The sequence below is a fragment of the Botrytis cinerea genome, chromosome 5 (assembly GCF_000143535.2).
Source record: "Botrytis cinerea B05.10 chromosome 5, complete sequence".
Taxonomy (NCBI): domain Eukaryota; kingdom Fungi; phylum Ascomycota; class Leotiomycetes; order Helotiales; family Sclerotiniaceae; genus Botrytis; species Botrytis cinerea.
In genome coordinates, this window is record NC_037314.1 from 1,214,841 (window position 1) to 1,242,703 (window position 27,863).

The 27,863-nt window shown below is 43.8% G+C and overlaps 10 protein-coding genes across 11 annotated transcripts; 3 read left to right on the top strand and 7 right to left on the bottom strand.

Annotated features, from left to right (window-relative positions):
- Window positions 1-2,908: 2,908 nt before the first annotated feature.
- On the bottom strand, window positions 2,909-4,613 carry BCIN_05g03320 (hypothetical protein). The gene is made up of 3 exons (XM_001559884.2): window positions 3,789-4,613; window positions 3,611-3,730; window positions 2,909-3,527 (listed from the first exon to the last, which is right to left on the bottom strand). The coding sequence occupies exons 1-3, from the start codon at window positions 4,474-4,476 to the stop codon at window positions 3,007-3,009; spliced, it is 1,329 nt and encodes a 442-aa protein (XP_001559934.1). The 5' UTR covers window positions 4,477-4,613; the 3' UTR covers window positions 2,909-3,006.
- Window positions 4,614-5,502: 889 nt separating this feature from the next.
- Window positions 5,503-6,767, top strand: BCIN_05g03330 (hypothetical protein). The gene is made up of 3 exons (XM_024692952.1): window positions 5,503-5,896; window positions 5,946-6,064; window positions 6,117-6,767. Exons 1-3 carry the CDS (start codon window positions 5,649-5,651, stop codon window positions 6,404-6,406), a joined length of 657 nt encoding a protein of 218 aa, XP_024548734.1. The 5' UTR covers window positions 5,503-5,648; the 3' UTR covers window positions 6,407-6,767.
- Window positions 6,768-6,925: 158 nt separating this feature from the next.
- Window positions 6,926-10,778, top strand: Bcrtc1. The gene has a single exon (XM_001559881.2). The coding sequence runs from the start codon at window positions 7,029-7,031 to the stop codon at window positions 10,521-10,523; it is 3,495 nt and encodes a 1,164-aa protein (XP_001559931.2). The 5' UTR covers window positions 6,926-7,028; the 3' UTR covers window positions 10,524-10,778.
- Window positions 10,779-11,906: 1,128 nt separating this feature from the next.
- Window positions 11,907-12,963, bottom strand: BCIN_05g03350 (hypothetical protein; the record flags this gene model as incomplete). 2 transcript variants are annotated; one of them, XM_024698295.1, is made up of 3 exons in its annotated part: window positions 11,907-12,095; window positions 12,225-12,442; window positions 12,495-12,963. In XM_024698295.1, the coding sequence occupies 3 exons, from the start codon at window positions 12,961-12,963 to the stop codon at window positions 11,907-11,909; spliced, it is 876 nt and encodes a 291-aa protein (XP_024548735.1). The 2 variants fall into 2 exon arrangements, with proteins under 2 accessions (XP_024548735.1, XP_024548736.1); XM_024698294.1 differs by having other exon boundaries at window positions 11,907-12,442.
- A 2,190-nt stretch (window positions 12,964-15,153) lies between these two features.
- Window positions 15,154-16,359, top strand: BCIN_05g03360 (hypothetical protein). The gene has a single exon (XM_024692953.1). The coding sequence runs from the start codon at window positions 15,317-15,319 to the stop codon at window positions 16,331-16,333; it is 1,017 nt and encodes a 338-aa protein (XP_024548737.1). The 5' UTR covers window positions 15,154-15,316; the 3' UTR covers window positions 16,334-16,359.
- A 27-nt stretch (window positions 16,360-16,386) lies between these two features.
- BCIN_05g03370 (hypothetical protein) lies at window positions 16,387-17,863 on the bottom strand. The gene is made up of 2 exons (XM_024692954.1): window positions 17,220-17,863; window positions 16,387-17,141 (listed from the first exon to the last, which is right to left on the bottom strand). Exons 1-2 carry the CDS (start codon window positions 17,826-17,828, stop codon window positions 16,476-16,478), a joined length of 1,275 nt encoding a protein of 424 aa, XP_024548738.1. The 5' UTR covers window positions 17,829-17,863; the 3' UTR covers window positions 16,387-16,475.
- A 1,217-nt stretch (window positions 17,864-19,080) lies between these two features.
- Window positions 19,081-20,900, bottom strand: BCIN_05g03380 (hypothetical protein). The gene is made up of 2 exons (XM_001559876.2): window positions 19,804-20,900; window positions 19,081-19,696 (listed from the first exon to the last, which is right to left on the bottom strand). The coding sequence occupies exons 1-2, from the start codon at window positions 20,781-20,783 to the stop codon at window positions 19,177-19,179; spliced, it is 1,500 nt and encodes a 499-aa protein (XP_001559926.2). The 5' UTR covers window positions 20,784-20,900; the 3' UTR covers window positions 19,081-19,176.
- A 646-nt stretch (window positions 20,901-21,546) lies between these two features.
- Window positions 21,547-23,485, bottom strand: BCIN_05g03390 (hypothetical protein). The gene is made up of 5 exons (XM_001559874.2): window positions 23,290-23,485; window positions 23,110-23,235; window positions 22,794-23,050; window positions 22,725-22,743; window positions 21,547-22,665 (listed from the first exon to the last, which is right to left on the bottom strand). Exons 1-5 carry the CDS (start codon window positions 23,352-23,354, stop codon window positions 21,867-21,869), a joined length of 1,266 nt encoding a protein of 421 aa, XP_001559924.2. The 5' UTR covers window positions 23,355-23,485; the 3' UTR covers window positions 21,547-21,866.
- A 1,874-nt stretch (window positions 23,486-25,359) lies between these two features.
- Window positions 25,360-25,806, bottom strand: BCIN_05g03400 (hypothetical protein). Its single transcript, XM_024692955.1, has 2 exons — window positions 25,598-25,806; window positions 25,360-25,541 (listed from the first exon to the last, which is right to left on the bottom strand). Exons 1-2 carry the CDS (start codon window positions 25,728-25,730, stop codon window positions 25,423-25,425), a joined length of 252 nt encoding a protein of 83 aa, XP_024548739.1. The 5' UTR covers window positions 25,731-25,806; the 3' UTR covers window positions 25,360-25,422.
- A 315-nt stretch (window positions 25,807-26,121) lies between these two features.
- On the bottom strand, window positions 26,122-27,655 carry BCIN_05g03410 (hypothetical protein). Its single transcript, XM_001559872.2, has 2 exons — window positions 27,165-27,655; window positions 26,122-26,941 (listed from the first exon to the last, which is right to left on the bottom strand). Exons 1-2 carry the CDS (start codon window positions 27,468-27,470, stop codon window positions 26,198-26,200), a joined length of 1,050 nt encoding a protein of 349 aa, XP_001559922.1. The 5' UTR covers window positions 27,471-27,655; the 3' UTR covers window positions 26,122-26,197.
- Between the last annotated feature and the right edge of the window lie 208 nt (window positions 27,656-27,863).

Sequence of the window (27,863 nt, forward strand, 5' to 3'; positions counted from 1 at the left end):
AAGTAAATAATAAGCCAAGTGAATAATAAGTCATCAAAGAAAAATCTCCAATCTCGATGATAAACGTATAGACGTGCAACAAAAAGAATTTCCACACTCCTTTGGCTTCTTTTTTTTTTTTTTTTTTGATTGTCTTCCGGCGCGTGCTGCTTGCTTGCTTGCTTGTTTGCTCTCTTTGTTGCATGTCTGGAAATTGTGCATCGCGATCTTGAGATTGCGATGGAGGGAGGGATGGATAGATAGATGGATCGTGTTTTTTTTTTCCATGGGTTGTCATGTCATGTCACGTCATGTCATGTCATGTATACCGACTTTTAGCACGTGCTTACTTCCATACGAAGTACCGGTCGAGAGAGGTAAGAGGGCAAGAGGAAAATGACAAAGGCGGAGTGAGTGAGTGAATGAATGAATGGATGAATGCATCAATTTCTCGATGCAGAGGGCCTCTTTCAGATCGTCTCTCCTGCGCATGCCGAGATGGCGCGGGAAGCGAGGATCGAAGCGTGGCTATTGGGTGAGGAGAGGGGGTGCTTAGTCAGAATTTTTGTTTGTGAGAAAAATTGACGGGGGTGGAGGGTGATGTTTTCTTGGATTTGGAGGGAGGGGAGAGGGTTTGGTTTGGCATGGGATGAAAATAGGGGGATGGGGAGAGCGAAAATTAGGTTTTGTTGCATGTCTGCCATCGTCGATGAATTTATTTTCTGGAGGGGGCGAGGTGGTAAGGTAGCGAGCGAGCTTGCTTGCTTGCTTTCTTGCTTTCTTGCTGGAATCGATCGTGATGTGATGTCATGTGATGGTTGGCATTATGAGGGTGGGCGATTGGGAGATTTCATCGTACGATTTGATGTGATGGAGGCTGGATGGATGGATGGGTGATGACGATGATGGATGGATGGATGGATGGATGGGTGATGCCGATGAGGAGGCTGGTGGTTGGGGAAGATCTGGGAAGATCTGGGAAGATGAGGACGAACGAGGTGGGACTGATTTCTGGTCTCTGATTCATTCCTCCTGGCGGCCTTGGAGTTGGATCGATTGATAATTTTATTCATGTGTGTGTGACCGCGGTGACGACCGGACGAACGAGCGAGCGACCTCGGAGGAGCACGAACATCGAGATTTGCGAGGCGTGGGAAGGGGCAATGATGGGAAGGAAGAACGAGAGATCGATTCGATGGTCTGGCTCGATGCTTTGGTTCGCTTGCTGGCTGGGTGGATCGCGGGTAATGGAGGGATAGAATGGGTCACGGGGTTTGTGTGTGTGTGTTTGCTTTTATGGAGTTGGGTGCATTTTGGACATCGGGCCATCGTGAATCGTGAATCGTGATGGATTGTTTTCAAAGGGGAAAGAAGGATCGTATTGATTGATTGAGATCGATTGTCATGGGTGGGTGGATTGATTGGTTTGCTTGTCGGTTGTGGTGATGTATTGTGTGATACATGTACACCACGCCCAAGGTCGAGGTAAGTGGAATCATCATCATCATCATCATCATCATCATCATCATCATCATCTCCTCCCTCTTCGCGTCTACTTTGCTACTTGAAGTCTTATACGCAGGTACATATCATCCATCGTATGCATCGCAAGATCGCACATATCCGAGATCTCGATGAGAAGAAAGGAAGTTACCTCATATCAGACCTGTGCTTTCCGTCCTTGCTCGCTTTACACATATATATGTATCTTTCTTTCTCGCCGCAATATACAGGCATCCATGTCATATAACCCATTCACCCCCTTTCTCTACATCCTCAAAATGTTGCACATCTCATGATTCACCAGCTCATCGCTCCTTTCTCAGATACCATCGTGAGGTTCTCTGTTGCATATCTCAATATTGTATTCACCCTGGTTACACTGTGCATAACTACCTACCTACCTACCTACCTACCTACCTACCGAGGTATTAAGTATCTAAGTATCTAAGTATCTATGTACCAATCCAACAGGTCTTTCTACCTACAGAGGCATACCTGATCTCCCTTTCCTACCTCACCATGTTTTTGTATTACGTAGGTATCTTACGATTCATCTAATTATCAGTGAGTCAGTCAGTCGGTATGCATGTATCCTTCAAGTATCGAGAGATTTTCCTACCAAATATGTCACATATCTATCATCATCTTTTACTTCTGATTTACATATGTCATCTCTGTTCCACACATACACATTTTCCGAAGATCTGAATACGGCGGTGCATATCGCATCTCTCTGCATGCATTCACATTCACATTATTATATCTATCATACAAGCTTTCAATCTCTCCATCTATTCACCCATCCATCACATACAATCCCGATACTGGTAAAGAAATATCTATCTGCGTATATTGCACATCATATCGTGGCTCTTTCCCCGGTTTTCTCTATACATAGTGAGTGCATTCTGATTCAGGGGAGATATCCACTATATGGCACATCTCGATGTTTATCAATTCAGTGTTTCGTGTGGAGTCTTACTGAGCTTTAGAAATGAATGTGCATATATATATATCCATGACAAATAAAGATCTTTTCGGATGGGAGAATACAGACTAGTAGAAATATGTATATTGGGTGTTTGGTAATAGAAAGCGATGATAGTGTTATTAGGAAATTCTCGCTTGCTTGCTTACTTACTTTACTTACTTTACTTACGAGATCGAGAATGAGAGACGAGCGTGATGCAAAGACTTGGGGTTTGCGAATACGTAACCATGGAATGTGTGTGAAATCAGTGCAAAGGAAAGGGAATCTGTAAGGGAGGAATCTACTTGAGATGATTCTGAACTTCGGTACGGATCAGATATGCAAACACACACACACAAGTAAATTCGAAAGAACTCAATCAAACTAGACTAAAATACAAATCCAAATCCAAATCCAATATCTCCTCCAACGAAAGAAAAAAAAAAAGAAACACAATGCGATATCGAAAAACATGATCCAACAATTAACTTACAAGAACCCAGCCATATTACAACGACTTCTCATATCCCCACACTATACAGGCACCCCCTTTATCACGCTTTGAATCCCTCCACTTGGAACTGCATCTTAAATCCCTCGTGCGCCCTCCTCCTCCCTCTCTTATCAATATACCCAACCATACCCGCGAATCCCAAACACCCCAACGCAATAACATACTGGCCAATCTGCAATGGAACCCCCCTACTAATCTGCTGTCCCGTGCTCCTACTCGTGACAAACTGAATTGCTCCTCCTGCAGTACTGATACTTCCCGCTGCACTCATCATGTTACCCGCGCTCCACTGCAATGTCGCCGATGCCATTTTAGGCGTAGGGAGAGTCCAGATTGTCCAGAGGACTCCGATGCTGAAAGCAAAGAAAGGTATAAGGATTAGAGGAAGAAGTTTTTGTTGAATGCCGACGGCGAGTTCGATGTTTTCGGCTGTAGACGTGTCGGTGCTTCCTTTGAAGAGCGCGGCTTGCACAATGGCCGCGGCGCTGCTGGCTGTTCGACCGTAGGGAAAATTGGGTGTGCAGATATCTTTACCTGTACTAGGGATGATGGCGCAGACTCCTGGGGTTAGGTTAGTAAGGATTGGGATGTATATGTATTTCTGTGTGTGTGTATATAACGTGGTGTGTAGAGAATGTACGTACCAAAATAACCAACTCGAAAATTCGGAACGATGAACTCGTCAGATGCGCCGCTGAATACGTTGATGGTGAAGAAGGCTCGGGATATCACGTTATTGGCCATACACCCAGTCAAAACGACGACTGCACCTTTGTGAGCAATCCATCTTGCATTCCAATCAATAGAGTGGTTTGGACTTACAATATAATCCAATGATAGGAAATCCAGTGAACATGAACAAGATTCGGCGAATCCATAACTGCTTCCTCGGCAACTTCTCGTCTTCTTCATGGTATCCGCCTACATAATCCACTGCTCTATCGATTGTTTCTCTCACTCTTTCGCTATACTCCATCAATCTTTCTCTTGCAAGTCGAAGGTTCCTCTTCTCTTCTCGAATCGACGCCTTTTCATCTGCGACTTTCTCCTCTTTAACTCGAACTGCCGCATATTTTGCTCTCAATTGAGATTTTTCCCTTCTCAATGCAGATTCACGCCTCCTCAACTCAGATTCATCTCTTTTTACATCCCTGTGCTTCTCTCTTAACACTTCTGCAGCTTCTATCTGGTCATTTTCAGCGATGTAGGCTTCCTTATCAAATCGGTCCTTTTCTTTGGCAAATTCCGCGTCTTTTTTCCTCAATCTCGATGCTTTGCTTGCTAAATTTCTCATCTCCATAACATTATCCTCGGAAGTTATCTTTGCCCCTGCCTCTGACCACCATCTTTTATCCCGAGGGCTATCTTGCCCCTTGCTTGACCACCAGCGATTTCGACTGCTTTTAGATTTCTTCTTCGAAGCAGAATGATTTGAATTGTTCTTCCTTCCACGCTTCTTCTTCTGGTGCCTCAACAACGCTACGGCAACAGGCCGAGCCACTGCCCACATTTACCTATCTTTACAATCTGTATCCGGGGGTCGACTTTGGCATGAAAACATAAAGAAAGGTGGTATGGAATGTATATTTCGCTCATCGATGAAACAAGAATTAATCAAATCGTAGTAAGCATCATCGATTTACGATCAAAGTTGGAACAGGGAAGCATGAAAGATACAGGAAGAGGAGTTGGGGGAATGTTTGCATTATCTCTTTGGTGAAAACACAGGACTCCGGCCTTGGTCATAACCATTATATGGGTTTATATTTACTGTAGAGTTTTGTAATGACCATACTGAAAGCATGCATACGGTCTAGAATCCAGACCTGCAAGAATTGCCTTCTTGAATTGAGGCACAAGATTGGCGGGCCAGCACAAGATGGCGTTTTTGAACACTGAAACGCACGCGACACTCATTTAAACCCACTCAGCAACACAATTTTACACAGTAAAAGGCTTTGATCGGTTCGAAACCAACAGAATATGGCAAGTTTGGCAATGTTGTGGCTGTGGTTGGATATGTAGTAGGAGCGCGCGTAATCTTGGTAGACCGCTTGGTGTGGCTGTTGGTAGTTAGGACCACCCCAACGATGAGTTGATCCTACAATTTTCGGTTGAGCAAAAAGTGGCTTACAATGATGTCAAAATATGTTACATTCATCGAGAACAGTATCAACTGCGCTGATAATTTGATAATGGTTACACATTTGACCAAGAAGTGAAAAACGATTGCACGTTTTGCAAAACAAAATAAAGCAGTAATAAACGCATGGAATATAGGCTGTAGACTGCGCGAAATCTATAGAGGCAAGATATTATCGAGGCTTTTATCCAGAAGAGACGGCTTTACTAGGCAATTAGAGAACATTCTGGCCTGCCTGCCTGTTGGCAAAGCGAGGAACCTTTGCCGAAGTTTGACCTCCTTCAAGCCGAAGATAAAAGGCCATCTGCCCTGCTTTATGCTTGCAATTGACTCAGATTGAGACGTTGTTGAATTATATGATAATAAGGATCTCTCTCTGGCCTTCATCAAATCGAATGCATGAAATGGCGAATGTTTGACACATTTACCAGCTACCCTCTCCAATCAAGATTTAACGCTTGAAGAGTCATCTCAATCATTGGGTTATAGCCTTTTTTTCTCTTTGAAATCCTTCGAATCCTTCGACATAAAACTCACAAATGGCTTCGAGATATAACATAGTCGACTACGACTCGGACGATGAGCTGGAACTCAGTCCGCACGTTGACAATCTCATCTCAGCAGCTGAATTCGTCGTTCGACTGTTAGAAAGGGGAGACATCAATTATGCTTTAATGGGAGCATTTGCTCTTAAGTGCTGTGGAAGCGCTCGTGATACACATAATGTTGATATAGTGGTAGACACTTCAATGAAGAAAATATGGCAAATTATTGAGCCAGAGAGCAGGTAATTCGCCATGAGCATTTGACTCCCAAACTTGTTCTGACATTGATAGATTGGTAATTCCTCAATCTCGGCTTGTTGCAGATGTGATGAAAATATTTGTCAAGACCGGTCCAAACTACGATGGATGTTTAGAAACAAGACTCATCGAGGTAGAGTTGATTGCACCAGGTAAATATCTCATGAGATTTCATCTTGAAATGCGTATTAACAAACCAACTAGGATCAAATGGTACTCCGCGAGATATACAAAATCATCAACAAACTCTCGTGGTACCCAGTCCGTCAGGACATCAGATAGCTTTCAAGGCTTTAGATGTTCTGTACTTGTTGCGAGGCAAACTGGATGTTGTGGCAGCACGAGGAGCCCCGAAAGACTATCTAGATGCTCAATTCATTGTCGGAAACTGGAGACAAGAATTGGAGAGAATTCAAGAATACTCCGAGGTAGTGAATACGCAAAACGATGTCGAGTTGATCTTGACTCCACCATATTCTCCACTGGTGTGGTAGGTAGTGTACTGTAAGTGATGTATGGGTAAGGTCTTGTCACATAAAGAGGAGAAAAAAGGAAGCCGAAGATAGTATCTGTCGAATTGCAAAATGCACATGGGCACATCGTATTCTTATAGCCAGCCGCTGATCAGGGAGACTGCAATGGCCACTTTTTGTGAGATGCTTCATGAGGTGTCGCCGAAGGGTATATGTTCATTGGAGACAGGAAGCAATGGCACAGATAAAAGACCATACGGTTGTAACACAATTATTGCTGTAGTGTCCAGAAAATGACAAGTTTTCAAAGATACCATGATACCATGATACCATGATACAAAACGGGCATATGCGGAATAATTGACATGCGGGAAGATGCTCAAGATGATGCATGGTCTTGGTGTTGTGTCTGGTTGTGTCTGGCTGTGTTTGTGTTAACTGGTAACATTCCTCGGGCGGTGAGCCTGGTAACTTTTTGGGTCGGCAGTTTCAGCACCATTTCAAGGTCTAAAAGGTTGATTAGAGGAACCTAATATTCTGGATACCTACCTAGGTCACATCGTCGTTTTATTCACTACACAAATGCTGCTCGGTATTGGATTCAGGATGCCTCCTTGAGGACATACATTTATAACCTGCAAAAATGAACAAAGGAAAGATAATGAGGAAATTACTGGGACAAACTGCTACTACGGTCGAAGTTTCCGACACCAATAATGACTCGCCGCATCTCCGACCGACTGCTTCACAAGGTACCGTCTATTCAGCAGGCGCACCACTTTCATGTCTTGGTCGCGCGCCGGATGGTTCGCGCGCCGTTGTAGCTGGGCCGAAAGTCTTCAAGATCGTCAAAACAGAAGGGTCGAAAATTACAGAGGATATTGATCTTCGCACCTCGACATCTTCATATCCCACAGGGCACGATGGTGCGGCAGCTACTTCGGACCAGCTTAATATTAGGGCCGTTCGATGGTCTCATACACAATTCAGCTCTACGATAGTTACAGCAGGCGGAAACGGAAGGATAACAGTCTATGACCTCAATCGCGCAGGAGGAGAAGGATTCGAGCTTGCGCGGATTCAGGAACACCCTCGACAGGTTCATAAGCTCGCGATCAATTCATTCAAGGGGAATTGGTTTTTATCAGCCAGTCAAGATGGATCTGTCAAGTGTTTCGATTTGCGTGACACGCGTCGAAGCGTGGCTACCTATAGATGTAACGCAGATGCTGTTAGAGATGTGAAATGGTCACCAACGGATGGCATGGAGTTTGCTTGCTCCACGGATGCTGGAATCTTACAGAAATGGGACTTCAGGAAGTCGAATGCTCCTATTATGAAGATAACCGCTCACAATAGTGCTGTCTTCTCAATTTCATGGCATCCGGATGGAGATCATATTATAAGTGGAGGCAAAGACCAGCAATGCCATGTGTGGGATATGTCAAAGTCGGAGAGGGGTCAAAGGCCCCGATATTCATTTACCACACCCGCGCCCATATCTAACGTCTGTTGGAGACCTGCTTGTTGGACAGCCACAGGTCAGGGGAAGAGAGTTGCCCAAGTTGCTGTTTCTTATGATGACACCAGCGTCAATAGAGCCCAGTTTTCGACGGTACATTTATGGGATATCGCGAGGTCTGCCGTACCATTCAAAGAAATTGAGGTGTCAAATAGCGCGCCCACGGGCATACTTTGGAGCACTCGAGATCTTTTGTGGAGCGTCGATAAAGACGGTCACTTTGTACAAACAGATGTCGCATTTTCACCCAAGGTTATCGACCGTAGAAGTTTATCAACATTTTCTTTCTCTCCTACAGGTGATGTATTGATGTTGATGGAGGAGCGACAAGCTCCCAAGCGCGTTCGGCCTTCTATCAATTCTCCAGAATTATCTTCGAGCTCTCAGCAGCCCTCAAATGCCCCGTCTTTTGCCATAAGCCATAGTGACTCCGAGGAGGATGTTGTAGGTAGTTTTCTAGGCCCAAGAAGACGAAAGCATCATCGGGGACAGCATAGTGGACGGCTAACACAGAACCTGAGCACTACCCCACCCAATCCAACAGGAATGGCCGACAGTAGAGTTATGAGACTAGAAGACGCTGTACAGATTACTGGCGTTTATAAACCCCAACAAGTCATGGCTATTGGCCATGCTCCTTCGACACCAAAGCGTGCGAAGTACCAGTATATGTCTAGATGTTATTTGGAATATATGACTAAGAACAACATTGAGGCGGCTGATAGCATTCCTTTGAATGCCACCATTTCAGCAACTATAGAACACTTTGCTAAAGGTGCTGAGTATGCCAGATACTACCGGCTAGCTCAAACGTGGAGACTGCTTGGATTTACAATGGATCTTTTACTAGTTAGGCGTGCAGAGTTTCACCGCCAGCACAGACTGCAGAATCTCTCGCGCAAGGATTCGGAACCAAAACGTATCGACAGCTCTACGAAGTCTGATGAACTTGATGAGTCAAATGAAAAGACCCCCCGCAAAAGTCAACGCCCTGCCGCCTCAAATGAAGTGGCCCTTCATCCGGCCGTGAGATCAATCATTGCAGATGAAATTGAAAGCACTTCAAACGTGACAACGCCACTTGTACGCCCTGTCATGGATTCTATTGCAGAAATGTCAGAGGCGATAAATACACCAATGGTAGAAAATGACACGTTGGTACTTCCACCATCCGTCACCTCGACAGTTCGTGAGCCGATACCAGTACCAGTGGCTGGCAGTTTTACCTCCGATCAGACAACATCAAGTGTAGAAGGTTATGACTTTTATGGTATGGATGCTTTTAAGCCAGCTGTCGATTTTGTTCCGCCTAAGAAACAGCCTCTCCGTTTAGACTACTCGGAGCAAAATAGTTACGCTCAAAGAATGGGTCTCATTCGTCATGATTCTGGGGAGAGTTTTCAAATGTTTTCAACATCAAACGATTCCCAGTCCAAATATCTTGGTGGTGGTTCGGATAGCGATGCTCATAGTGTGAGGAGAGATGAATCTTTGCGAGAGAGAGTTTCCAGTTGGGAAGGCAATGTCGCTGGATATTCTAAGACTACATCAAGTCTCAATTCTCGCCCATCTGAAGAATCTATAGAGAAGACATCCGAAGCACTACCTAAAATAGTGGTTCCAGCCCCGAAAATTAATTCGCCAGTCCAAACACATCGCAAAGTTCCTCCAGTACCGAAGACAACTGAATCCGCTTTTGAAAACAATTCGTCTGATCCAAACCTCATCGAAACGGATTTTCTTCCTTGGCCCAGCGATAATGACACCGAGCTTGTCATCTCTCCACTGAACCCTACCACTCTTGTTCAGCGAGCTATCGAATTCGAGACTCAAACTGGCGCTTTGAACGCAGCTGCAATGATCCTTCTACTTCGACGTCTCCTTCATCCTGATGTCATTGATCCAATTCATGCTGAAGCCATCCTTCGCCAATACTACCATCGACTTATGAGTATGCAACTCTGCTACGAAGCAACTCTTCTCCGAAACCTGTGCGTTCCGCTTTACTCTTCTATTTTTGCGTCTACACAGGAACAAGTCAGTGTCGGCTTCTACTGCACAGAGTGCAACAAACCTCTTGAAAATGATCCACTTGTTCCTGGCTCGGAATGGTCCTGTCCACGTTGTCGAAATCCAATCATGACATGTCCAATTTGTCAGCATGGGGATGACGTACCGGGTAGTCAGGGACCGCAAACTTGGTGGTATTGTGGTGGTTGTGGACACGGTGGTCATACAGCTTGTATGGGAGAATGGCATAATGATCAGGGTGACAGACATAGTGGGGGGATGTGCCCGTTGGAGGGCTGTATGCATCCTTGCTTAGAGGGAAAATGGAGGGAAGAATTGGTAGAGGAAAGAAAGGAAAAGAGGGCTAGGGAGTTGGAGAGAGAGGTCAAGGAACGGACTAGCGGGGCAGGCCTTGGAGGTATGGGTAGATGGGACAGAGGAAAGAGCGTTAGGAGGGATGTCAGGGAGGTGGGTCAGAGTAGGGCTGTCGAGGGCGTGAGAGTTGCATTAGGCTTTGGTGGAGGAGGCGGCGGTAGTGGTCCTGTAGTTGAAAGGAGAAGAAGCGTTAAAGTCTTGGCGCCTGGCGAGGAGAACACATCACAATGATAGCGAGATAAGGAAGTTAGGTTTCTCATCATGATGGTGAATATAGAATCTGCTGTATGGGCTTGATCTCACGAGTGATATTGGATATCTGCATTGAATGGCATGGCATAGTATATCGGAGGCGTTCGGTCAATAGGTATACCCAAGGGTGGCTAGCATATATATACGCATGCATACGTTTTACTCCGCAATGCGTGAATGGTTACACAATATTAATAGCATAGCAGATCAATAATAAAGAGGGATACTCGAACAAATTTAATGTACTTTTCAACATCGAGATTTACTCTTGATGATTACACATGGACCGGAAATGTTATTCTATAGATATATGAACATTGGAAGCGACGAGACGAGAATAGTGTTTTGACACCTGACTGACTAAATGCTCTCTGATGCATGAAAGTCTCATTCTATCATTAAGGGATAACGAATTATAATTGTACGAGATTTTTACAGCTTAACATTCAAGTTCTGCTAATTAACGTATGAACCGCCTGTTGAAGTAGCTCTGGAACAACCACTGTCTATATTTTCAACTGTTGCAAGCTGTTTATTTTATCTTCTCTGTTCCTGAAGAAGCAGTAGAAGCAGTAGTAATGGTCACTGCCCCATCTGTGACTTTCACGTCGTCCATTTCCATATCCTGCATAACTGCGATAGACACTTGCTTGCACAGCCAAAATCGGTAGAGAAAAATAGTCGTCTCTTAAGGCTCGTCGGACTGACACGTAAATCCCCCACATACTATGGGAATGCTGTTCAACATAGTATTCCACACTTCTCGGGTATAAAAGCAATCAACATGTCAATTCACAAGAAATTCCCCTAGTTCATTTGATCTCTACCCTATTTCTTCCAGGCCAATAGGAATCGTCTGATAAGCTTGGCATCCATCACATGAGGGATTTCCTCGCTAGTATATCTTGTACCAATGACAGACAGTACATGATAAGGAGTTGCATTATATCTCGTATCGTGGAGTCACGAGGCGAACTATTACCTTCTTGTGCACATGCGGCGCTAGTATGATCCCTGTTTTGTGGACCGAATGTCTGCTTGCGATTTACCCCTGTTGTCTGCCCTATACCGATCGACTGCGCGAGATATCTCTGTTTAGAATGATTCGAAGGAACTTGACACACACAATGAGGATCGTAAGAATATCAATATCAATTCGGTTGATAAGTGTTAAAGTACTTTGATCTATTATAATTGTGTTTATTTTTGATTATTCTTATTTATAAGAAACTGTGGACTTATATAGGGAAGCACTAGTGCCTTGATAGTTAACATAGTATTCCCCGTATAGTCATATGATCGATATGCCGACAATACTGTAATACTCACCTACTCTCTGATTTTAATGGGCCTTGCGTGCGCTCACTCGCCATACGTTCTTCGCACCCAGTCCTTCGCAGCTTCCTTGATTCTAGCATCCTCGGCTTCCATATCCGCACCTTCTGCTTCGTCTTTCATCTCTTTCCATGGGACCAACGCAGCCTTGAATTCCTCTTCGTGAAAGTTGTCTGGCCATCCATAGTTCAAAAGCATCTGTCTTACTTCTTTGCCCTGCAAAACCAGTGCCAGCAATCTCTATGCAGCCCAATCGCTCTGGTCCCACAACCAAATCCAGAGAATTGAAAATTGATGTGTCAATACGATAATCAACTCTCAGCCAGCGAGACAGGAGTACTTCACTTCTTCTTCTCCGCCCATTTCTCCTTCATCTCCAAACCACCAATTTCCATGCCTATAATCAGGTACTATGACCAGATCTCTATAATACGCAACCCACTTCTTGAGAACATTGGGAGCGGGCCCGGACGGAAAATGGCGATAGTAACCTTCATGAGTGTCGGGAGGAGCTTCGGGGAAGTCATATCGAGCGCTGAAATAATCGACCTCAAATATCTCGTCTAGGGTACGTCAACACGAGTAATCGTGACTGACAGATAAATAATAGCTTACTAGTTTTGCAATCTAAGATTAGAACATATCCACCATGATTGGCGGAAGTGAGGGGTATACACCATGACTCGATGTACTTCTCCTCAGGCTTCAGGAAGAACGGGTCGGTCCATGATTCGAGATGCATTCTTCGCTCGTTCTCTTCTTCGTCTTTCTTTTCGTCTTCATTATCGCTCGTTTTCTCGTCATCGGACACCACAGTCTGTGCGTCCCTCAAATAGAGCATGGGAGACATATCAGGACCAATTTTCTCCTTGTCGGAATTGAAAAGGGGTAGTTTCGACAGCACATTGACGGTCTCAGGATCCATACCAGCCTCAATCCAGGCATCGGTGTCAAATGATGGGAGAGTGTGAGGTCCGTAGCTGATATTGGATTCTTCGGGCAGGCTTTGAAAGCGCAAAATCAGGGTGTACATTTCGCCGAGTAGAGAAACTATCTCTTCGCTGTTGAAGGTTGGCGGTACCATGATTCCAGTATAGCGCTCAGTGATCAAGGACTAAGTGGTATACTGATTTACCAGGTCGTCGACGACATGGGTCGATGTGGTGTTTGTGAATCGAGGAAACAAGAGTTCCAAGTTTTGTTAAAGCGACGGCCCTAAAGGCTGAGCACGGGCGACTTTTGACTGTAGCCGAACAACAGTAGATAGTGATCAAAACCCAAGTAAGGGAGTTGGAGCAACTCAAAGGACAATATGATATCTTCAAAAGAGCCACAACTTCATTCGAGAGTGAAAGGGAAGACTTGGAAAAAGGGCTCGGAACCATAAAAAAGGACTTTGCAGTAGACGCTAAACCCATAGCGTACTTGTATGTATTTTTTGGCATATTAAAAAGAAAAGGCAAACGAAACCTAGTGAGCAAAATTTCGCAGAAACACATGGTCAGATTGAAGGTATTTCCTGAAGTATTTCCATGATGTAGGAGAAAAGTTAAGAATGCTTTCTACCTCTTGCCACGGGTGTTTTCTTACACATCTTGAAACATGAAAAGAATACACGAGGAACTTGCCATTTTAGATGTCCATTTCAGGCCCATCCAATTGATGATTCGGATTGTTCACGTGATCTACGCTCTGCTCATGCTGATCAACGCACCATCTCCAACGCTATATGTGAAGGCATCTGGAAACTCTTCAGCTCCGAGCTCACCATTAGTATTATTCGATGTTTTTGAGGGCTTCCTTGCAGTCTACCCCCCTCACAGTTTATGACGGTTCGTCGCCAGAATACCACGTGATAATTTTTAGCATATATCCCCTCTCCTCCAAGTGATTTCAACAGTTTCGTATAGATATACTGATCCGGCCCTCAATTAAAACTATGCCTTGTATAGATTAGAGAATTTAATTTCCCATCACCTGCATTCGAAGGAGAAAACACGTTCACAATGATGCAAGATTTTTCAATCAAGTGTAGTGCGTATCATCCCAAAAACTATGTATAATGGAGTTGACAATATCAATGGCTCTGATTAACCTACCTAACACGCCTGATGCTCTTAGCTTGATTTCTGAAGGTCATTGAAAGCTCGTATTTAGAATCCTATATCTCCTTTCTGTAGGGAAGATGTCACTGCTACATTAGTGATCTCCCTTCTTATACGAGAGGCGCAGTATAAATTGGGGGCCCGAGTCTATACATCTGTGCGAATCACGTAAATAAAAGTACATAAACTTATAGGTAATCGTCAGACTGAAACTAGCTTCATCTTTTTAAAAATATAAGTTCCATATAATTCAATTTCTCGAATTTTTGATATATCAACATACTAATTCAAATCTAAGACAATTATTTGATAGAGGTTAATACTCCTATATAGATTTATGTATAAATATAAGCCCTTATTAAATACTATGCATAGTAAACAAAGATTTAACAGGTCTAGTCGATAATATATACATAAGGATATTATATTGTCCCCACAAATATAGATTAGTTACTCGGGGCTGTACGATTAACGAACGGAGAAATTAGTAATGAAACTAAGGATCTACAAGCTTATTAGCTTAAAATAAGCTATATAGTCTATCATGGTACTGTGAAAGAAGAAGTTTAATAATAGAAAGAGAAATCACGGAATAGCCTATGAGATCATTAGAGGGCGTGGGGATTATAAGGACTAGGGGTTGACTAGGGTGTATGATTACTCATTCTCCTGCATTATAGACGACGTACAACCCTGACATACATGATTAATGCCCCCTGATTCCAAACTAGTGTGTATAACTTAACCTAAGATTTTCATGCTTTTCTGAACGAATTCTGACAGATTGCTTTGTAGCCTCTATTCATAGGAAGAGCGAGTAAAATGCCTAGAACTTCAAGCATCATGTAAAGATCGCTCGTTGGAATATATATTTATGATCATCTTGTAGTCTTTCCATTGATAATCCTATAACTGTTACAACTGATATATGACGCTCGGTAGAGTTTTGGGGCAGCTGTTGGCTGAATGTTGCGACTTCCGATATCGTTAGCCTCAGAATTTCAACTTGCTATAACTCCTTATATTTTAAGCACTAATGGCGAGTAAGCGACTGGAATATCGAGTTTTGTACCCTGGAGTTCTTTGATCTTGTAATGTAAAAGATGATTTATCTTACATGTTTTAAAAGTAAACCTATCCTACTCCATAGTTTTAGAGCTCTTTATTCAGATAATAGTTGCATGGTTAGAAACTATCCTTCCCAGAAACAACAAGTAAGAACTCTGGGCATTGTTTATGACCAAAGTGCAATGTTCTGGAGTATGTATTAACAAAGTCTCGAGACCTTCCATACAAATGAGCTTGTATCATCTTTAATTCCATATAGCAGTCATGGCCGTACGTAGGATAAGCCCTCTTGGACGCCGCATTTTCTTCATATTTTCATTCATCACTCTTACATTAATTTATCTTTACAACTTCTCAAAGCCTCACTATATCCAAATTCCCAACTATGCGCCCCTCAGAAAAACCAACCACACGTCAAAAGTCGCAATCGTTACATTCCTATCCGGTGGCGAAGATCCATCCTCGCCCCCAGAAGACGACTTTTATTTTCAAGCCGTCAGAACACTGACGTATCAGCTCTTGCACGATCCTCAAACACGGTCAAAGAGAACTGATGTCCCCTTTCTTGTCCTCTGCACCCAAAGCGTTGCCACTTCAAAAATCAGACGTTTAGAACTTGACGGCGCAACAGTGAAAGTTGTACCCGATGTGCCCGTTTCCTTCTGGATATCGACAGGAGTCACACGATGGAAAGATCAGTTCACCAAACTGAGGATATTCGAGATGGTAGATTACGAGCGGATTTTGTTCATCGACGCTGACACATTGATTGTGGAGCCACTGGATGGGATTTTCGACGAAGTGATGATACGAAATCCCATGACTTCACTGCTACATAGGACCAAAGAGGTAAAGCACGACGAAAAACCAATACCCAGCAACTATACCTTCGCCGCCCGCAGCGACAATGCCTTCTCTGGAGAAAGAAACCACCCTTTTCCTCCACCCCCGACGGACAGCTTCTCAGCTGGATTCTGGATTACAGCACCTAGTAAGGAGATGTTTGACTACTTAATGAGTGTGATGGGACATTGGAGGAGATTCAATCCGCATACAATGGAGCAGAGTTTGTTGAATTATGCGTTTCGAAGGGAGGGACCAATGCCGTGGTTCGAATTGGGGTGTGAGTGGAGTGCTACGTGGCCGAACTTGAAGGATTGGGAGGCAGGTGTGAAGAGCTTGCATGAGAAATGGGATCGTACGGGACCGAAGGAGATGAGAGAGAAATGGTCGAAAGTGAAGAGTGAGATGGAAGTTTTTCAACAGAGACTTCAGCAGTGATATTGAATAATAGGCCGTTTGAATCATCAAATAGAGGAAAATGAATGTTGAAGTGAAATCAATGAATTATATTTTTTTTATTTTTTATGTCCTCTGCTTCAAAATCAAGAACAGTAAATTTGTATATTCAAAATAGCAATAATTATATGTGAGCCCAACCATTTTCACGAAGGACCTGCATCTCATTTACGAGACAGTAAGCCCCCTTCTCATGAACTTCCGTTTGTCCTACAACGGATACCTCGCTGTGCCAGCGTTGGACCCTTTTTTGTACTAAAATACTTTCGATATACCTGTGCAGAAATCCCGTCCAACGAGCCCACCTGTTACTCCATGTCCCCTCCAGAATCTCTATTTTGCTCGGCCACTTCCCCCCTTTTGGATTTACAACACTATCAGCTTTAGCATTGTACGAGACTCTCACCTTTGGGTTAAGCCAAACGCCTTTCGTCAAACTCAAAGCATTGTCTGCGTGAATAAGACAGCATTCCGATCCTTCTAAATGATACTGCGCAAGACTATCTCGAACCCCCCGAAAGCGCAAAGATGGATTTTCATAAAATGGTTCTGCTTGGAAGACCACTATTCCATTCCAACAGGATCTAACCGGTATTGGCGCACTTGTCTTCATCGCATTCCGCGATTCGGTAGCCAGGAAAAAGGGCCAGGTTTGCGTAATGGGTTCTTCGCCTTTGATGTCGCGGAGAGCAAAGGTGTCATAAAAGAGTGGCGGTTTGGCAAAGTCTATTGCACAGGCCGCTGCGTAGTTGCCGTCTCTTGTTGCAAGCAGATTTACGACGTCTTCGGTCTATAAACCAAGTTAGGAGAATTAGTTTATTGAAGAACTGTACAGCGGGTTGGAAAGAAGCAAATGGCTGAGAGATACCGTGAAAATTACGTCATTTAACCACAGTATCTTGTCGAAAGATCGTTTTCCTTGACCATCCCTTTTGTCTGAGAGCTTTTTCAGCTTGTCCATAACTCTATTTCGCAATTTTGCGAGATAGGGAATGCGACGTAGTTCTTTTCTGGTCCTGTTTGTCTGTATCCACCCCTCCTCGTCTGGATCTGGCACTCGTTCCACTTCGTCTTTGTGTGTAATATTCAACAATTCAATACTTCTCTCTACTCCCAGCTTCTCCAATTCCACATCTAAATCCCTCAGAGCACCCTTGGTGTTGTCCCAACTGCCACTTTCTACAATGGAGATATAGACATTGTCTACGCCGAGATGTCTCACGAGGTCTAATAAGGCAGCGCTCCAGTGAGAGCGTAAGATTAGCTCATTGTTCCAATGCATGCTCGCAATGAATATGCGATCTTTCGAAGTGACAGCGTCAGACGGGGCCGAGGATAGAGAAACTCGTCTCAGTGGTGGACTGAGAGAAATCGTCAGGAAAAAGTCGATTGATAGTATAAGGAGGAGGGGAAAAGTAGCCAAACGGAGCCAGCTCCGGCTCTGGCGCCATAATCGCTGGTTGGAATACAGAAGCATACGTATGAAGTGTCTCTCTATAGATCAGATAGCTCTAGGTGCAGAGAAAAGAACTTATTTTGATATTTGAGAGTACACGAAGAAATTAGGTGCTCATGCAGTTGGCACAGCCAGTTTTGGTGTAAGCAATTGTTCATAAGCTCATTCTTCTGCATGCAAAAGTCGGGAACCATAAGCATAAGGAAACATTGCCTCTGATTGGCTGAATCGAGAAGGATTGGGTGGGTCAGAGCCCAGTCAGCGGGGCTGATGTCAAGTGGTTCATTCGGTACTCTTATTACGCCTATTGTTAAATTGAAGTTCTGTGATACCAGTCAAAAGCTTCCATAGTGGAGTTGCATGTAACTGATGTATAGTATACATAACGTAATTCGCTTATATTGTGTAAGTTTTCTCACACACTTCCTACAAGACATAGAGTTAATTGAGGGCCCGGGTCCGTGCACAGATCTAGGCATTTATCAAACACTGTGCCTAGTACGCTATGTAGGGATTCCCAGTGTAAGAATGGTGGCAGTGTATACACGATACACCGGACTCACAACTCCACTAAGGTTGTGCTCTCTCCACTCATAAACTGCGAGGAGTTCCCATAGAACCACAAGAGGTTCTATTTTGGTAAATGAAATTCCAAAAATTCTCTATATGGCAAAGGTCTACAACTTAGATTAGATGAACGAGAGGAAAATCAGGAGGCTCACCGATTCAAAAAAAAAAAAAAAAAATGCTATTCATACACGCTAGAAAAGGAGCTAAACCCTCTCCACAACTGCCAAACAGCCGACGCAGAATCTCCTCTCATTTCCCCGCTTGGCCGATCATGTCGATCACGCCCATTCCCGTTACTGGGCTGGGTTTGAGCTAACTATCGCATAGTCCAGATGAAATCTTCCACGAGCGAAGATTAACGGTCTAGCGATGCGCGATATGAGAGCAGCGTTAACACTGAAGTATGATAATTTTTGGAAAGAGGTTGGAAGAAGAAGTGATTCGAAGAGGGTGGAGGGATGGAGTTGGAGGAGCAGAGGGAACTGTGGGTTCTGGAAGGGATTGAGGGTTGTTGGAGAAGGGGGCTTAGGTGACAACGTTGTGGTGAAGATGGATGAAGCAATGGGTTTATGACTGGTATCCTGATGCTTGCTTATTCCAACTTAAATAAAAATAGTAACTATACAAGAGTATATATATATACTTCGATTTTAATCTAGAAAGTATATCAAATCCAGTGGCTGTCTTGAGTGTTCAACAGGATTGATATAGTTAACGTTATTCATTTTAGCTAATATAACATGCGTGTGTCATTTGATTCAAATTCTACATTCATTGCTGTATCTTTCATCCTCAATCCCTAATCCATAAACGTCACCGTCTTCGTCCTGACCCACTCCTCCAAGCCCAGCGATCCAAATCTTCCAAACCCACTGTCCTTCATGCCTCCATGCGGAAGTCCCGCCTCGTCATGTACACTTCCATTATGTCCATTGATATGCACAGCGCCACTTTCGACCGCCCTCGCAATGCGCAATCCCCGCTGTAAATCCCGGGTATAGATGCCTGCTGCAAGTCCGTAGTCGGTGTCGTTAGAGATGCGGATCGCTTCTTCTTCGGTGGAGATTTCGATCACCGAGACGGTCGGCCCGAAAGATTCTTCGCGGTAGATGGACATGGAGGGGTTGACTGATTTGAGGATTACGGGGGACATCTTGGTGGTAGGGGAGGAATCAGTAGGCGGTGTGCCGTGGAGAATGGAGCCACCTTTGGAGAGGGAATCGGAAATTAAAGATGCATTTTTAGAAACGCCTTGAGAGTTGATAAGGGCTGTTGGTGAAGGGAACATTTTTGCAGTAGCGGCTGCTAATTCTTTCTCGCTACACAGTTTGTCAGATAAGTTTCTTGCCTTCATTGTCTTCTTTTTTGCTGAGCAGAACAAGAACCACTAGGTAAATGAGAAAGAAAATGAACAAGGAAAACTTACAATTCTGCTGCAACATTCTTGTGAACAAGAATTCTTTCTGTACTCATACAGATTTGGCCAGAGTGTAAGAAAGCCCCCTTTGCACACTCCACAGCTGCTAATTTCAAGTCGGCGTCTTCCCACACAATAACGCTAGCTTTACCACCCAACTCCAATATTACAGGTTTGAGATTCTTTCCCGCCAATTCTCCATAAACCCTTCCTACCCTAGTACTACCCGTAAAGTTAATCTTCTTAATGATTGGGCTCTCAATCATTTGTGCCGTTCTCGCGGGAGCATCTTCACTTGAAATTGCTATGTATGTTAATACACCTTTAGGTAACCCAGCTTTGTGCAAGATGTCACAGATATGCCAACTGCACATTGGTGAAAACTCTGGTGCTTTGAGAATTGCACAATTTCCAGCTGCGAGTGCATAGGTAATGCTTCGGAAACCGAGAATATAGGGAGCGTTCCAAGGTGCAGCACCGAGAATAACTCCATAAGGTTCTTTGTAGACGAGTGCACTTCGACCTTCCTCTGACGTCATGGGGATGCTTCCGGCAATGGAAGTTATACGGCCGGCAACGTCAAGAAGACCCTCCCGAGCAAGATGAGTATTAAATCCGGCCCAAATAGGGTCTGCGCCGGTTTCTTTAATCATGGTTTCTTCGAGGATAGACTTTTGCTCAAGCATTATTTCGGCTGCTCGGAGAAAGATATCGCGTTTTTGGGGTGGCGGTAATCTGCTCCATGCTGGGTAGGCCTTTTGAGCTGTGTCCAAAGCGAGGTCAATATCAGATGCAGATGCAGATACACAATTGTGAAGGTGGGAATTATCTGCTGGTGAATAGACGGGGAAAGTTCTGCTGGATTGGTGAGGTTCATTGTTGATAATGAGGGGTATTGTGTGAGTTGAAGTTGATGATGAAACTTCATCATTAATTTTAGATGATGTCTTGGCTGTGGTGCCAATGGCCTCAGTGGCGGAAGGAGACATTGGTGACGATTGACGTTTTTGGGTATATAAATTAAACTTATATGTCGTGAGGAGAGTATGGTATGATATAACTCAAACAAAAAGCAAACCAAAGAAATAAATTGTGTTTTTGTAGTCTTTAGTAGAAGATTTAATAGATGAAATCTTGTATTACTTAAGCTGAGTTAAGAAACACTACCTACTTGGTAGCTCTGGGATCAAGTCTGTAGATTGTGGGGCCCACCAGTCCTGCTTCCAAACTGTCGATTCTGTGATTCTACACAGTAGGCAGCTAGGCAAGGAAGGGACAGCGGAACAATTGAACAATAGTGGAGAAGTGGGGGCAGATTGATTGCTGAGTTACAATCTAACGGTCGGATCTTCCAAATATTGTAATCAACCCCGCTCAAAAGTACGGAGTCAAGGAGGGAGCCGCAACTTTAGTCCACCCACGGAATGGAGAAGTGGCTTGTAGATAGCCGGGAAATGCTCACGGCAATGTTGGTAAGAAATGTCGAAACCAATGAGAGACTAGAAGTATCGAAGCAAACACCTTGTCTCTTGCGTGTCTAGGTAGGTAGGTATAATCCGTGACAAAAACAAGGGCATGACCTTGCCGGCTCCTCCAGTAAACTTATCCATCCACTTTCCGGAAACTTTTCCAGTACTTTACTGACTTCCACAACGATTCACCTATGCATATCGAACTGACACTGTTGGTAAAAAAGCATCCGCACCATATGAAGCAATCCATCTCATTGTTTTTCTATTCGTTACTTCTCATTGTCTTGTACCTCACGTGCTATCCACAAGGGACCATGGAAAGGACGCTCGGGGCATTCATTAATTGTTGCACCAACAAATTATCCCTCTCTTGGCATCCCTTGCACTCTAAATCTTCGCTTCTCCCCGATAACTATAATCTATCTACCTTTCAATTAACTCCCCGAGCGAATGAAGGGGTATCGTTATTGCATCGTAAATTCGCCAAAATATCATCTTCCAAATAATTGCATGTATGACCGTCATTGAGCCCCATATCCTCTCTTGTATTGCCGCCAAAAAGAAATTTCATGGTTTCTCGTGAAGGTGAGTGGGAAATCTTCAATTGCCTGGAATTAAGCAGGCTGAAGTTGCGCATTGCTTCCCATATTTTCTACTCGTCAAAGGCTGCGGGATCAATCCCGCTCTTGTCAGATTTTGGAAGTGCCATTCGGGAGCAGATTCCGTCTTCCACGTCCAAAAAACCCAGCCTGAGTGAGCTTCATATGCATCAAGTTGTGCTTCCATGAAATATGCTAGATTCACTTTGTCGACTTCAAGTAGTCCGTCAACCGTCCCAACATCTTTTGTCTGGCAAGATCCATACCATGCAGGGCTCCCAGGATATGATCCATCGTATCGTGAACCGACACCAAAGCCATTCAACCATTTTGCACAGTCTGTTTGTGCTCCACTGAATTCTCCAACAATCGTCCATTTGTCTGTATTGGCCAAGTTTCCGACTTGACTGCAAGCAACCTGAACGTGTTGACAAGGCTTCATAGCGACCTCTGCGAAGGAAAAGATTTGATAGATATGGGTATCAAGAATGATATCATTGACTCCAGATTGGTAATTCATGAAACCATTCCACGAAGGTGGAGAAAGAAAAGCGTCATGAATGACAACTGCGGTATCAGGGTTTGCGTTTCTCACATTTCCCCAACCGTCATAGTAAAATTGCTTAACTGCTCCCATGTCAAGAGCCCAGTTCGCTGGTTCATTGAGAAGCTCGATCCCAGTCACAACGTCTGTCGCTGGAGCATAACGGTAGGCCAACGTTTGGATGGCAGCCAACGTTTGCTTGGTAGTATCTCCTTGGGTCCAAGTGACAGGTCCTTTTCGTCCAGAGTTATCAAACCTGTGAATCTCATTAGCTTTTTGATACCACCAATATTTCTGTTATATCAATCAACGAACCCATTTTGACTTCCTGGTGCTACGCAAAAGTTAGCATAGATCTTCATTAAAACATGCAATTTGTCTCACCTCCATGAACATCTAGAATAACTTTTAATCCTGCCTGTCTTGCCCAACCAATAGCTTTGTCCAAGTAAGTTAATTGTCCCTGGACATAAGGATCCCCCGGCAACGGATTTAAGGCCCAATATCCAATTGGTATACGGACATGATTCAATCCTACACTTGCAATCTCATTGAAATCATTCTGCGTAATCCAAGTTGCCCAATGTGCGTTCAATAAATTTTGTGAAGCAGATTTCCCAAGTGTTTGGGTCAGAGTGTACCTAGGATAGGTACGGTGTCAGTCAATCTATACTAGTGATCATTGTTGTGAGAAGCGCACTCATCTACCCAAGATCCATAGAACAACGACGGAGTAATCCATGGCTCCAGCACAAACCATCCTCCTAGATTGACGCCGCGAACCTTACTACCATTGTAGTCGAAGCTCAATCCCTTCTTCTTGAGTCTATATAAGTGTTAGTGAACACCGATATTAGGATTAATGTGAGATAGCACTCACAAGGGTGTAGCTTCAGTCATTAGCAGACATGCTGCAATGATTAGAGTTCTGAAAGATGATACCATTTTAGCTGAGCTTCTAGACGTTTTCTAGAAGATTTCTAGAACGTATCCTGATGTAGTGGGGACGTCAATGTATATGTAGTCCAGGAGACAGTGAAAGAAAACTTGTAAAGGAAAATGCACAAAGACACTTCAGTGTTTTAAAAGAAGCATTCATCCATCCAATATTGGGAGGTGCTTCCGAATACTTATTTTCCACCTAAGAAGGAGCAAACAACATAGCTAGTGCAACTGCACCATCTGAAACCTTGGATAAAATGGAAATGAAGGACAAGAATTGTGGCTGTAAACAGACACGTCCGTCTCCATGAACAACCTACCGGGAAATGTGTATGTAAACATGGCAATCGATATAAATCTTATGAGCCAAGCTGCATGACATGTATCGGGTGATTGCACAAAGCCAGCTTTTCGGAAAATGTATGCTTGATAGGTCCAAGCTAGGTAGTACTTTCGGGTCCCACAACCAGTAGAGAAAGGTATGTATATGTAATTTCAACGTTGACTTTGTCTGTAAAAGTTGTAGTGGAAGTGAAATCCAGACGTATTGATGCAAGGTATAAAGCAGGGGGTGAATTCATGACACTGCCGCTTTTAGTCCTTGAATAGTTCAAAGAAACTGCCACATTTAGAGACCGATTTCGACACTTTTAAAATTAGTTTTTGACTAGTTTTTGACTTCTAGAATTCCACCGAAAGGCATCAAAATGATGCCTCGAACCCAACATTCAATAGTAGATGATTTCGATTTAGTCATGACGCCCGAAGCTTTGGAATAGCTGTATAACGCCGATGGGAAGAGTACTTCTTCGATGCTAGTCCAGATGCACAAGCAAGAAATCCTAAAAGCGGCCTCGGAGATTTGTCCCGAATGATGTCGGTACATCACCTGTGTCGACACAGCATGCTGCAGCTAATATATCTGTCGAACGAAGATTGAGAATCTTCGGAACCTTTGCATTTCCTGGTTGTCAATAGAGATGAGAAATGATTCCCCTGTGTTGTTCCATACAATAGTTATGATTTCAGCTGTCTTTACTCACGTGTAATATATGTCTTGTTAGCTCTTGTTAATAGGTTGTGGTATGCCAATCGAGATAAAAGGTATCATAATCGAGAGACAAGCAGTAGAGGCAAGTAGTTCCACGAGGACAACTTCGAACACTTTTGTGTGAAGTTCTTACCTGAATGGCTCGGGCCTATTTGATCCATTTTGATAATTTCTCAAAGATGTGATCACGTCGGAGAATAAGCTGGTGATACTTATCGGCTCGCGCATCGTACACCCATTGGTCTGCCCACCGAGACGAATTAATTAGTGCTTATAAGCAGCCAATGCCGACTACGCCTGATTTTGAAGATGCCCAACCAAAACATCAATATCGAGTTCCAGAAACTTCTTGCCAAGACTTGTAATGTGCCATGCTTCAGAATTCGTGGATAAATCCTCTTGAATTGTGGCAGCCAGCCACAACGATGCAGAATCAAGCTTTCAGGGTCAACCATTTCATGAGATATCAGAATAGCGGGGTGCAGTAAGAGGCGGCTCTGATGATCCATCTTCATGCACACCAGATCCAAAGTATGTCATTAACCGTGACAAGAGCCCTGACGTCGCCGAATAGTATTACACCTCTTACATAAAATCAAGAAATTGACCAAGTAGAGCAGGCCCATTGACACATCTTCAGGTCATAAGGGACAAGAGATAAGATCTATCGAAACATGTAAGTATCCGAATATCTTCAAAAATCGCGGACCTCATCATCCGATATTTCGACCGACTTCGGACCTCGGAAAAGGCACTGTAACTCATGCCTATGGTTGCTATTCACATGACGGCCTACGCATGTAGAACATCGCGTACTGTTGTGAAGTACAGCTGTGAACACGTCATGTGGTTGAGCATCGGATATCAATCCGTCATCGAGGATTGTAACACTCAAGAAATTCTCCCAAAACAAACACATATCAAGATAAATTTCACGTGATATCAAATGCACGCCATTGAACGCATCTCCTTGAATTAGGACCTAGAAGAGTCCTGGGTCGACGTCTGGTTTCTCTCGAGCTACTGTCGCCTGTTTCTCTCTTGCTCTAACTTCCATTCTCGTTCCAACTGCGCGTTTTTCTGCATGATAGATGGATCGAGAAATGGCTGAGGAATTGCGGATCCGTTGAATTCAACAACTGTGAAACGTAAGTAAGTCAGGAGCATAAGATCACAGTAGAGAGTTAGAAAGTACCTCTAACGCCATCACTTTTTGTGCGTATTATCTCGTCTCTGAGTCTGGGAGGTTCGGTATAGGATAACGCCGATGGGTTTGATCGGGGGGGTCGTGGTGGGCCTTTGAGCAAGGGACGTTTTGTGTCAGACATGATTTTGCCTCAATTACTGTCGATACTGAATTTTCGGGAGGTTCCCTGGTTGTTCATAAGCAGATACAATGGCCTCGTTTGTGAAGAAGTTTCGATAAAATCTCAGCAATGAAATGCTCTAGATAACATGCACAATGCAAACATGCCGCCAGTCTTCATCTGGACTAGTTTTGTCATACGATGCTACCAAAGGGGAAATGGCATTTACAATGGTAGTCTTATCGAATGAAACAGAATTTTGATTCTGTACAGTAATTCAAGCTCTTTGTGATGCTTCTTGGATAATAAAGACTACCACCCGACTTCATGGACCAGCTGTTGGTATCTTTACCTTCTTCAGATCACTTTCCACCTCATCGCAAATACATATCAGCGATCCATATCTATAATTTGGCTCTTTTGTTTACATTACAAGATACGCCCTTTCTCCATTATCGCTTTCTCTCTATAACATTATATAACAAAAATTAAAAGCTCAAATCTCCTATTTTTGCTTCCAATTCTTTTAGCTTTCCTTCATCCCAACTTCCTTCCACCTCATTTGGTACTGCCACACTCTCATATACGCTTCCTAGCCCGTTTAATAACTCTCCAATACCACCCCCATTAGCAAAAACATATGCTCTCGCATACACAGTTTCAAAGCCAACCTTGAACTTTGTTCCCGCAGGTACAAATGTGGTTTCTCCTGCTGGTGCTATGACTTCCTCTCCTCCAATTGTCAACTTGAGCGCGCCATCTACTGTGTATATAGCATGGTGTGTGTCTGCAAATTGAACTTCTTTGCTAAATGCCTTGGATGCATGTATAGAGCTTCCTAAGATGTCATAGATTGAGAATCTGTTGTTTGTTTCCTCTCTCCTGCACATAGCTCTTACTACTGTGCCACCGGTAACCATCTTTTCTCCCTCTCCCTCCTTGAGAAAGTATCCTCCATTCTCGCATTTTCCAGGTAATTTATTTTCCGTCCCATTCCATGGCTGTGGATCAAAACTCTTCTTCTCACGCACTGGAATCATATCAAACTTCTCGGTAGCAGCCATGAGTTTTGGAATCAAAACTTCAAAAGGGTTGCGGTTGTCGTTTGTAGGAAACAGGGGACCAGAATATGGTTCGCCTATGAAGCGAAAGAATTCTTCCCAACCACCTGGAATGATTAGGCCCAAGAACTCGGTGTGAGAAGAAGCGACTTGATATTGATGGATAGTTCCCTGGACAAGAGGAGAGAAGGTCAGCTTTTGTAACATACAAATACCATATCCCATCTCAGTGAAATCTCATCTCAGTCTGAACTCTCGCACTTGCTTGAGTGTCAAGAAAAAGTTGAGATTCTGAAGAAAAATACAACAAAGCTATATCTCTACAAGCTCACTACATTCTGAAGCCCCACCACAGAGACGGTAAACTCGAACTCCATTAACCACAGCTACTTACCGGTGGAACACTCGCAAAATCTCCAGGACCCATACTCCTCGCCTCATCATTTGCCCACACATTCAGCGTACCCTTCAAGCACAAAAACACATCATGAGCCTCTTTGTGGTAGTGGAATCCAATCGGGTTATCCTTTGTTCCGCCGGTTCCCACCACCGCAAAAGCATTATTCGTTTCATTTCCAGTGACGAGCAATCGCATCGTGGAGTTGGAGCATGGGATTGTCCACAGTTCTCCGGTGAAACAAGGAAGGACGTACGGTGTCGCTTCTCCAGGAGGAGTGGTGAGATGGGGGACTGGCGCCATTTTTCAAGGATATGTATTTATTAAGACGGTGGGAATCTGAGGAGAGCTGAAGAAAGCAGAATGTTTCTGAGAAGATCTGATATGATTTGGAACAGAAAATATGGAAAATGGCGAGTAAATATATTGTCTCGTCCACAAGCTGCATTTGCAAAACTGCCATATGCGTCCGCACCGTCCACTATTTCCATGTGGACGCCGGATGAGGACGCTCCTCCCCCACAATCTCAGATCCGTGGGGATTCTTCCCCGATTTTAAAGGGTTCAAGCCTCTCAGTGGATGTTCCAATTGTCCGAGAATGTCCGATTCCACTTTCGCTACTGGAATCTGAGCAGTACCGAGTGGTACTCCATGAGATTCCCATCTGCGGATAGTGGACGTGGGATGGAGTCGTA

Bases quoted from the DNA above. Each gene is read 5' to 3' on its own strand.
- BCIN_05g03320 (XM_001559884.2), bottom strand. From the start codon at position 4,476: ATGTGGGCAGTGGCTCGGCCTGTTGCCGTAGCGTTGTTGAGGCACCAG. The intron at 3,731-3,788 runs GTAAGTCCAAAC...ACAAAGGTGCAG, and splicing joins TCCTATCATTGGATTATATT to TCGTCGTTTTGACTGGGTGT. The intron at 3,528-3,610 runs GTACGTACATTC...ACCTAACCCCAG, and splicing joins TTTTCGAGTTGGTTATTTTG to GAGTCTGCGCCATCATCCCT.
- BCIN_05g03330 (XM_024692952.1), top strand. From the start codon at position 5,649: ATGGCTTCGAGATATAACATAGTCGACTACGACTCGGACGATGAGCTG. The intron at 5,897-5,945 runs GTAATTCGCCAT...TGACATTGATAG, and splicing joins ATTATTGAGCCAGAGAGCAG to ATTGGTAATTCCTCAATCTC. The intron at 6,065-6,116 runs GTAAATATCTCA...CAAACCAACTAG, and splicing joins GGTAGAGTTGATTGCACCAG to GATCAAATGGTACTCCGCGA.
- Bcrtc1 (XM_001559881.2), top strand. From the start codon at position 7,029: ATGAACAAAGGAAAGATAATGAGGAAATTACTGGGACAAACTGCTACT.
- BCIN_05g03360 (XM_024692953.1), top strand. From the start codon at position 15,317: ATGGCCGTACGTAGGATAAGCCCTCTTGGACGCCGCATTTTCTTCATA.
- BCIN_05g03370 (XM_024692954.1), bottom strand. From the start codon at position 17,828: ATGCTTCTGTATTCCAACCAGCGATTATGGCGCCAGAGCCGGAGCTGG. The intron at 17,142-17,219 runs GTATCTCTCAGC...CTTGGTTTATAG, and splicing joins TAAATGACGTAATTTTCACG to ACCGAAGACGTCGTAAATCT.
- BCIN_05g03380 (XM_001559876.2), bottom strand. From the start codon at position 20,783: ATGTCTCCTTCCGCCACTGAGGCCATTGGCACCACAGCCAAGACATCA. The intron at 19,697-19,803 runs GTAAGTTTTCCT...CAAACTGTGTAG, and splicing joins AAGAATGTTGCAGCAGAATT to CGAGAAAGAATTAGCAGCCG.
- BCIN_05g03390 (XM_001559874.2), bottom strand. From the start codon at position 23,354: ATGGTATCATCTTTCAGAACTCTAATCATTGCAGCATGTCTGCTAATG. The intron at 23,236-23,289 runs GTGAGTGCTATC...ACACTTATATAG, and splicing joins ATGACTGAAGCTACACCCTT to ACTCAAGAAGAAGGGATTGA. The intron at 23,051-23,109 runs GTGCGCTTCTCA...TACCTATCCTAG, and splicing joins TATGGATCTTGGGTAGATGA to GTACACTCTGACCCAAACAC.
- BCIN_05g03400 (XM_024692955.1), bottom strand. From the start codon at position 25,730: ATGTCTGACACAAAACGTCCCTTGCTCAAAGGCCCACCACGACCCCCC. The intron at 25,542-25,597 runs GTACTTTCTAAC...TACGTTTCACAG, and splicing joins AAAAAGTGATGGCGTTAGAG to TTGTTGAATTCAACGGATCC.
- BCIN_05g03410 (XM_001559872.2), bottom strand. From the start codon at position 27,470: ATGGCGCCAGTCCCCCATCTCACCACTCCTCCTGGAGAAGCGACACCG. The intron at 26,942-27,164 runs GTAAGTAGCTGT...CCTCTTGTCCAG, and splicing joins ATTTTGCGAGTGTTCCACCG to GGAACTATCCATCAATATCA.